Below are 9,618 nucleotides of genomic sequence, written 5' to 3'. Positions count from 1 at the left end.
AATCCACTCACCTCAGCCTCCCAAAGGCGCGGGATTACAGGCTGAGCCACCAAGCCCGGCAAATGCCTTCTTTGATATGTCTATTCAACTAAGTCAGAATTTAGGGAAGGTTGTTGGAGGTATGTGAACATCGTTTGAAAAAAAAAGCCATGTTTATTTTCACTAATGTCTATCTGAAATGGAACATTTCTTTCAATTATGAAGATAGACCACAATTATTTTACCACAATTATCTTAACTAAAAGAAATCTCACGTTTTAATTTAAGTTAACTTACAGTACATGTAGATGTATTGAAATCCAGTTTTGCTTATTATTGTTACTGTTATACCTTACGCTAGATCTTACTGTTTTAATAAGGGAGCACATACATTACTATATTACATTAAAATATTTTGTACATGTATGTTACATAATTTTGGGGGGTTATCGTATGTATTTTATTTAATCCATTTTAAAAGCTTTTTGAGGAGTTCATAAGCGTCCCCAGATGGCTAAAGTGATCCATGGTGCCAAAAAAAAAGGTTAAAAACTCGTCCTCTAAATGCTCAGTGTAGACCCAAGAAAGAGAAAGGAAGCAAGTCATGAAGTCCTACCTTCTCAGTTCGAGTTCCTGTCCAAGGCTCAGCAATTTCTGTTGCAAGTCAACTCTGAGAATAAACTTCCCTTTAGGATAGTCTGTTACTTGCCAAAGTGTAACTTAATCCTAGCAGACCTTTTGGGGAAAGCCACATCAAAGACAACATAGTAATCTCAGCATTTATTGAAGAGATATGTGTAGATATGTACAGAGTGTGGTGGTTGGATAGGGTTGCTGTTCATGCCCATCTAATTTTTTCATATGCTTCTTTCTTTGAAAAGTCTATGAATTTATGTAACAAACATTCGAGTTTTCATTATGGTTAAGAATTGTGCTGGTTTAATAAAGATGAATAAGATAAGGTGTTTTCCCCCACATTGATCTTAAAGTATAGTAGAGAAGAACTGACATGTCAACACAAAGAAAGGTGGAGGAGATGACAGAGGCCCAGATAGAAGTCTGTTCATTGTGGGGGATGGGAGAGGGCAAGAAGCAGCACAGAGAAGTTTACTTATTAATCTGAGAACATAATGTGGGAGGTTCAGGAAAGCCTTAACATAGGTGCTAAAGCTGAAGCTGAGTATCAAAAGGTGACTGGGTTCTCCTCCAGCAGACAGGCCAGGGAAAGGTGTTTCAGCAGAGGAAGCCGCTTGTGGAAGCAGGGTGGCGTGTTAGAAATAAAGGTGGAGCAAGAACTAGTTGCGTACAGAGTTGAAGACATAGGCAAGATGGCACGCAGGACTTCCTGCATGATCCTGAGAGCAACACTGCTGAAAAGTATCAGGCAGGAGCCATGTGACCAGACTAGCACATTGGAAGAAGTAGGGGGCAGGAGCCTGAAAGACCTGTTGTCCAGTGCAGTTGTTATTCAGGCGAGGAGAGATGAGGGCTTGAGTTAAGAAGATACTAGCAACAGAAATGGAGAGAAGGGGAGTTTGCTAATATTAGGCAGCCTATAGGAACTGGTAGCTGATTGGGTGGAGGTGAAGGAGAGGAGGAATTTAGGATGACTGAAATTTTTGCCATGGTGATTGGCTAGATGGTGCTGCTTAATGAAAAGCCACGCAGCTGTTTATTTTCCTTCTAGCAAGTCTCCAGAGGGTGGCACTTTGTCTTGTTCACCTCTACGTTCTGCATGCAGAATAATACCTAGCACACAGCGGGCACTTCATAAGCAATTACTGAAGGAATGAGTCTGCTGCACAGAAAAGCTTACAAAATCAGCCCAGTCTTTTACAGTATTTGTCTTCCCGTTTGCCTCCTTGCCATCACCTCGCACCAGTTAGTCTCCTGTTCTCACTCTCGTGAAAGCCCAAGAAGGCGCTGTGAAGGTGGGGCTGGGATGAAGAGGAGCTAAGGGCGGTTGATGAGCAGATACAGGGTGACGGGCTACACTGGGTCTTGAGATAGATGCCTGTGAAGCGAACATGTGCCGGGGTCAGGTAGTGGAGCATGTCTTCTAGAACAGGGTTGTCCAGCAGAGCTTTCTATAATGATGCAAGTGTTTGATGTCTTTTTTGCCTAATAAGGTAGCTGCTAACCACATGACACGGCTGAGCACTTGAAACGTGACGAAGTTCAGGCATGGTGGCTCATGGCTGTAATCCCAGCACTTTGGGAGGCTGATGTGGGAGGACTGCTTGAGGCCGGGAATTTGAGACCAGTTTGGGAAACACAGGGAGACTCAGTTTCTACCAAAAAACAGAAAGGAAAGAAAAAGATGTAACATTTTTATGTATGTATGTATATTGGGTTGAGCTGAGATGGAATCTTACTCTGTCACCTCGGCTGGAGCGCAGTGGTATGCTCATGGCCACCCTAGCGTCAACCTGCTGGGCTTTGGCGATCCTTCCACCTCAGCCTTCCAAGTAGCCGGAACTACAGGCACATGCCGCCACGCCTGGCTGAGTTTTGATTTATTGTAGAGGCGAGGTCTCATCAAGTTGTCTGGGCTGGTCTTGAACCCCTGGGCTCAGGCAAGCCTCTCACCTTGACCTCCCAAAGTGCTAGGATTATAGGTATGAGCCACCACGCCCGGCCTATTTTAACACATTTTAATATAAATAGCCATATAGGTAAACAGCTCTGGAGTGTAGGAGAAAGGACAATTTTAGGAAAATTTTGGGTGCTGATGGTATAGAGTTAGATTAGATCCTCTAGGAAGAAGGATAAATGGCACTGAGATATAAAAGACTGGTTAAATCAAGTGAGGTCTGAGGAGTCCATTGGAGTTTACAAGTAGCAGTGCAAGAAACTTTCATGAGAGTGAGAATAGGAGACTAATTGGTATGAGTTGATGGCAAGGAAGTAAACGGGAAGACAAATATTGTAAAAATTGGGTAATTTTGTAAGTTTTTCTGTGCAGCAGTTTTATTCCTTCAGTAATTGCTTATTAAGTGCCTGCTGTGTGCTAGGTATTATTCTGCATGCAGAATGTAGTGGTGAACAAGACAAAGTGCCACCCTCTTAAGACTTACTAGAAAGAAAATAAACAGCTGTATGGCTTTTTAAAAATTTTTTTGAGTTGGATCCTTTGCCCAGGCTGGAGTGCAGTGGCACGCACACTCACAGGCACCCCACCATCGACCTTCTGGGCCCTGGCGATCCATCTACCTCAGCCTGCCGAGTAGTCAGAACTACAGACACGCGCTACCACACCCGGCTATTTTTTATTTTATTGTGGAGACGAGGTCTCGCCAAGCTGCCTGGGCTGGTCGTGAACCTGTGGGCTCAGGCAGTCTACTCACCTTGGCCTCCCAAAGTGCTGGGATTACAGGCTGAGCCACCGAGCCCGGCCTGTATGGATTTTAAATAGCTTTATGGAGATGTAATTGACATACCATACAATTCATTCGTTTAAAGAATATAAGCCAGTAGTTTTTAGTATATTCAAAAATTCTAGTACCATCACCATAATCAATTTTAGAACATTTTCATCGCCCCAAAAGAAACCCCATACCTTCTAGCAGCAACTCCCCATTTATTCCTAACTGGTCTTCCTCCTGCTCTAGGTAACCACTAATGTACTTTGTGTCTCTATAGACTTGCCTGTTCTGGATATTTCATATAAATGGAGTTATACAATATGTGAGCGTTTGTGTCTGGCTTCTTTCACTTAGCGTAATGTTTTCAAGGTTCAGCCGTGTTTCAGCTTATATCAGAATTTCATTCCTTTCTATGGCTGAATAATGTTCCATTGCATGGATATATCACAGTTTGTTTAGCCATTTGTCAATTGATAGACAAGTTAAGTTGTTTTGACTTTTGTGTCTGTTATGAATCCTGTTGCTGTGCTTATTCATGTACAGGTTTGCTTGAACCTATGTTTTTGTTGCTCTTAGGTAGATAATTAGGAGTAGAATTTGCTGAGTTAATGTCTATGTTGAACATTTTGAGGACCTGCCAGGCTCATCCCAGGTCACTGTGTTTTACATTCCCAGCAGCAGTAAATGAAGTTTCCAGCTTCTCTGCATCCTTGCAAACACTTACATGTCCTTGATTATAGCTATCCTAGTGGTTGTGAAGTGTTATTTCATTGTGGTTTTCATTTCTGTTTCTCTCGTGTCTAATACGTAGAGCCTCTTTTCATGTGTTTGTTGGTCATTTTTATATTTTATTTGGAGAAATGTCTATCCAGCTCTTTCACTCACTTTTTTTTTTTAAATTTTCGTTTCTTTTTGAGTTGGAGTCTTGCTCTCACCCAGGCTGGAGTGGCAGTGGCACACTCTCAAGTACCACCCCCTCAGCCTGCCGGGCTCAGGCCGTCCTTCCCCCTCTGCCTTCCAAATAACTGGAACTGCAGGTGTTTGCCACCACACCCAGCCAAATTTTTGATTCGTTTTAGAGATGAGGTCTTGCCAAGTTGCCCAGGCTGATCTTGAACCCCTGGCTTCAGGCAGTCCTCCCACCTTAGTCTCCCACTTTTAAATTGGGTTGTCTTTTTATTATTGAGTTGTAATAGTTCTTTATATGTTGTGCATACAAGTCCCTTATCAGATATAGGATTTGCAAATATTATCTCCCATTCTCTATACGTTTTTACTTTTCTTTTTTTTTTTTTTTTTTGAGTTGGGTGTCTCACTCTGTTGCCCAGTCTGGAGTACAGTGGCATGATCATGGCTTACCACAGCCTCTAACTCCTGGGTTCAAATGATCCTTCTGCCTCAGCTTCCCGAGTAACTGAGACTACAGGCACATGCCACCACACCTGGCTAATTTGTGTGTGTGTGTGTGTGTGTGTGTGTGTGTGTGTGTTTTGGTAGAGACGAAGTATTACTATGTTGCCCAGGCTGGTCTCAAACTCCTGGGCTCAAGCAGTCCTTCTACTTTGGCCTCTCAGAGTGGTGGTATTCCAGGCATGAGCTTTTGTGTGTGGTATAAGGAAGAGGTCCAACTTTATTACATCTGGATATCTATCTAGCCGTTCCAGCACCATTTGTTGTAAAAAAATATTCTTTAGTGAATTGTCTTGACATTCTTGTCTAATATCAATTAATGAAAAATTTAGAGGTTTATTTCTGGAATCTTAAATTTATTCCATTGATCTGCATGTCTGTCCTTTTGCTAGTACCACACTGTCTTGATTATTGTATCTTTGTAGTATGCTTTGAAATTGGGAATTGTGAGTGTTCCAACTTTGTTATTTTTCAAGATTATTTTGGGTCTCTTGCATTTTCATGTAAACTTCAGGATAAGTTGTCAATTTCTGTACAAAAGGCAGATGGAATTCTGATAGGGACTGTGTTGAATCTGTATTTTGACTTGATTAGGTTTGCAGTCTTTTTTTTTTTAGTGGATTTCTCACTCTATTGTCCAGGCTGGAGTGCAGTGACACGCTCATGGCCACAGCAGCCTTCACCTGCAGACCTCAGGTGATCCTTCTGCCTCAACCTTCTAAGTAACTGGAACCACAGGCGTGCAACACCATGCCCGGCTAATTTTTTTATTTATTGTAGAGATGAGGTCTCACCATGTTACTCAGGCTGGTCTTGAACCCCTGAGCTCAGGCAGTTCTCTTCTTCCACCTCCCAAAGTGCTGGGATCACAGGTGTGAGCCGCCACGCTCTGCTTTTTTTTGAGTTGGGTCTCACTCTGTCACCTAGACTGGAGTACAGTGGCATGATAATGGCTCTTCGTGGCCTTGACCTCCTGGGCTCAGGCAGTCCTTCGGCCTTAGCCTCCTGAGTAGCTGGGACTACAGGTGTGTGCCACCATGCCTGGCTAATTTTTTTTGATTTTTTTTTTTTGCAGAGACAAGGTCTCGCTGTGTTAGCCCAGGCTTATCTCGAACTTCTGGGCTCAGGCAGTCCTCTCACCTCGGCCTCCCAAAATGCTGGGGTTACAGATGTGAACCACTATACCCGGCCAGTATTGCAGTTTTAACAGTGAATTTTTAAAATTTAGGATATCTTTAATTCTTTCACCTGTGTTTTATCATAGCTGTGTGTTTCTTATGTGTTGTTATATATGTGTGTGTTTGTAATATGTTTTATATGTGTGTTTTATAGTAGCTGTATAGTAGCTATAGTATTTTACCTTGAGATTTAGTAGCTACCTGGTAATGGTGGCTCACACTTGTAATCCCAGCACTTTGTGAAACCGAAGCAGGAGAATTGCTTGAGCCCAGGAATTTGAGACCAACCTGGACTAGTCCCTGTCTCTATTTTTAAAAAAAGCAAAAAAAATGATTTACTGGCTGTCTTCAGATCATCTTTGCAAAAACTTCTGAGTGATCATGAAGGAGGTTTTTCTTCTGGAGCACACCAATCTGCTTGTTTCCTGTGATGCTATGTCTCTTTATCTCAGTAGTCATTCCTTTCTGTTTTTCTGTCAGTGTGCAGTTGACTCCTTAAGTCTTCCTAATGCACTCTCCACCTTTCTTTCCTCGATAATGTCTTTTTCTGTACGTCTGATGCGCTTTAGAGGCCGTGGGCAGAGCCATGCATTTTCTCTGCCAGCGTTTGACAATGTATGGTTTGTCTTGAAAACTTTCATCAGTCTTGCATTCAAGAAAGATGTTTTAACCCCCAAATTACTAAGTTTACTTGAGCACAGAACATTTTCTTATAGCTTACCTATTACATCCTATAAATCTTAGCATACCAATTTTAGAAAAAGAAAGTCCCTAGAGACTTTTTATAGGCAAATCCAGACTAAATAGCTCTATAATCCTTTCTTTGTCAGCTTTTTTCCCATTTCTCCCATAGTACCCCTAAGGGGAAAAAACAACTACCTCAAATCTTTGTTTCTTATTTTACCTCAGCAGCCTCATTTCTTATTTTGGCTTGGCAGTCTCTTCCTTAGATAAGCATGTTTATTACAGATGACTGTATTCTTAATATGGGTTTTGTTAGGTACCGAGTGGGATAATCATTGACTTTTTAGTAATCAAAACATACTCTGATAATTAAAAAGCAAGTCACCTAATAGCACACGATCTATTAGTCTTCTTATACCATTGCTCTCTCGCAAGCACCCACTAAAATGCCTTTTTTATTTTTTTGCCAATTTGTGTCAATTCTAAGCTTCAGAACTATATTAACAACCCAAGTTATGTCTCTCACTCATTCAAAAAGATTTTTCTTTTTAAAAGAAAATTGCCTCGTTGACCCCAAACCATTTTGAGGCCTTAGAATTATAGGGTTCACTTTATCTTTCTGCTGATGAACTTTGCTTTGCTCAGCTTTCCAAAAGATATAGGACACTCCAGCAAACCACATATTCTAAATTCTTAACAAGACTTAGTTCCTTAATCTGTCTTTTTGTTGAGAGGTTTGAATAATTTAGAAGGAAACCTTAAGTACCCATGTGCTCATAGCGGGAGGTCACTTCTTTTTTTCACCACTAAGAATTTCTTTTGTTATTTTTTTCTTCTGTAGACCATATGTTTTGAAGGAATTGTTACTAGCAATCTGAACTTACTAAATAATTTACTATTTTTTCCTTATTATCCATAATTGGGCTGTCATAGGTTTTGTGTTCTTTGAGCACAGTTTGAAAACCATTGATGTGCTGGAAAGAGCATGGACTTTGGAGGTGAACAGACCTGGATTACAATTCCAGCTTTGTCAATTAGTGATGGTGCAATGCTGGGCAAGTTATTTATTGGTACTTCCAATCTCTTCATCTTTAAAATTAGGGATAATGATCTCAACTCTGAAGGGTTTTAGGAAGATTAAGGAATGTGTATGCTCCGAGCATAATCCTGGGCATAAAGTATTGTCATCTGTTAAAGTTTACCTGTACTTTGTGAAGTTTATTTCAATATCTGTGATTGTATGCTGGTTACAGGCAAAAAGAAAATGTCTTTTAAACCTCTGTAGGTGGTAGTTTTTATTTGGATATCCTTATTATAAGTTGCAGCTGCTGCTCCATGAAGAGATCTATAAAAGAAAGTATACATATTAGTCATGAGTGCTACAGCCTACCTTATATACAAGTACAGTATTTTATATTTTATCCTTAATTCTCTTTTATGGAAAGACTGATTTCACTTCTTTAGTTATCAGCCTCATTAGAATGCAAATTTTATGCTTGAAAATATTGGTAGTAAGAACATTGATGAGTTTAGAGTTTGATCTGAAGATTTATGTATCTTAAGAATATAGCTTGCTGGTGTAAGTATTCAAAAAATTTATTTAGTTAGTTTTTTTAGAGAAGTGATCTCACTCAGTTGCCTGGCTGGTATACAGTGGCACGATCATAGCTTGCTGCATGTAACTCCTAGACCAGACAATCTTTCCGCCTCAGCCTCCCAAGTAGCTGGGACTGCAGACACGTGCCAGCATTCCTAGCTAATTAAAAAATAAATTTTTTTTTTGTCGAGACAGAATCTTAACATATTGCCTAAGTTGGCTTTGATCTCCTGCTCTCAAGTGATCCTCCTGACTTAGCCTTCTAGGTAGCTGGGATTACAGGTGTGAACCACCACACTCAGAATTTTTAAATTCTAAAATAGAAGGAGGAATCTGGGAAAGATGAACATGTAGGTGAAATGTTAGGTTGTTTGAAATAAAATTGATGTACTTAATTTTTTGTTGTTGTTGCCTTGCAGTCCACAAGAATTGGAATGTCAGTTAATGCTATTCGCAAGCAGAGTACAGATGAAGAAGTTACATCTTTAGCAAAGTCTCTCATAAAATCCTGGAAAAAGTTACTAGGTATAATTGATCTTTCATTACGTATACATATTTATGATGTTCTGGTTTATTTAAATAGTTGGTAGTTGCATTTTTTTCCCCCCTCTTAATCTAGATGTACTGAAATCAGTGGCTCATAATAAAAGTGAGAAGTATTAGTTTGACCTTTTTTAGAATTTTGCTTTTTAGGCTAGTCAGATTTAGTTTTCTTGATTTTTGACACTTATAACTAGATAAACTCTTTAAGTAAGAATAATTTTCTCTCAAGGACAAGGTTATGCGTTATGCATACTTTTTTTTGTTGTTATTGAGTCAGAATCTTACTCTGTTGCCCAGGCTGGGGTGCCATAACCTTGACTTACTGGGCTCAGGCAGTTCTTCCGCCTTAGCATTCCAAGTAGCTAGAAGGCATGCACCATCATGCCTGGCTAATTTTATTTATTGCAGAGATGATGTCACATTGTGTTGTCCAGGCTGGTCTTGAACCCTTGGATTCAGGCAGTCCTCTTACCTCTGCTTCCCAAAGAGCTGAGATTACAGGCATAAGCCACTGCACTCAACTAGGTTATGCTTACTTTTTAGAGTGGTTTTTGAAATAATTTTTTAAGTTACAGAAAACTTGCAGGAATAAAAAAAAAAGAACTCTTAGCCTTTATTCAGATCATGAATTTTTAATATTTGACATTTGTTTTATCATATTTTCTCTCTGTGCATATACACATGGATTATTTTTTCTGAACCATTTGAAAACACGTTGACTATATCATGATCTTTTACCCTTTAAATATTTAAGTGTGTATTTCCTTAGAACACGTATATTTCTTTCTTTTTTTTTTTTTTTTTTTTTTTTGAGTTGGAGTCTCACTCTGTCGCCCAGACTGGAGTGCAGTGGCCACTCCCA

The 9,618-nt window shown here is 40.0% G+C and overlaps 1 protein-coding gene across 4 annotated transcripts in view; it reads left to right on the top strand.

Annotated features, from left to right (window-relative positions):
* The window catches only part of TCEA1 (transcription elongation factor A1), a 51,156-nt gene that overhangs the window by 14,331 nt on the left and 27,207 nt on the right, over positions 1-9,618 (top strand). For all 4 annotated transcript variants that reach the window (XM_021706108.1, XM_008072388.2, XM_008072387.2 and 1 more), the window contains exon 3: positions 8,633-8,738. In XM_021706108.1, coding sequence (XP_021561783.1) covers positions 8,633-8,738 — 106 coding nt within the window. The remainder of the gene's footprint in view (positions 1-8,632; positions 8,739-9,618) is intronic.

This window comes from Carlito syrichta, unplaced genomic scaffold (genome assembly GCF_000164805.1).
Source record: "Carlito syrichta isolate Samal-C Ts95f unplaced genomic scaffold, Tarsius_syrichta-2.0.1 Scaffold315145, whole genome shotgun sequence".
NCBI classification, from domain to species: domain Eukaryota; kingdom Metazoa; phylum Chordata; class Mammalia; order Primates; family Tarsiidae; genus Carlito; species Carlito syrichta.
This window is presented reverse-complemented; position numbering and strand designations above follow the sequence as displayed.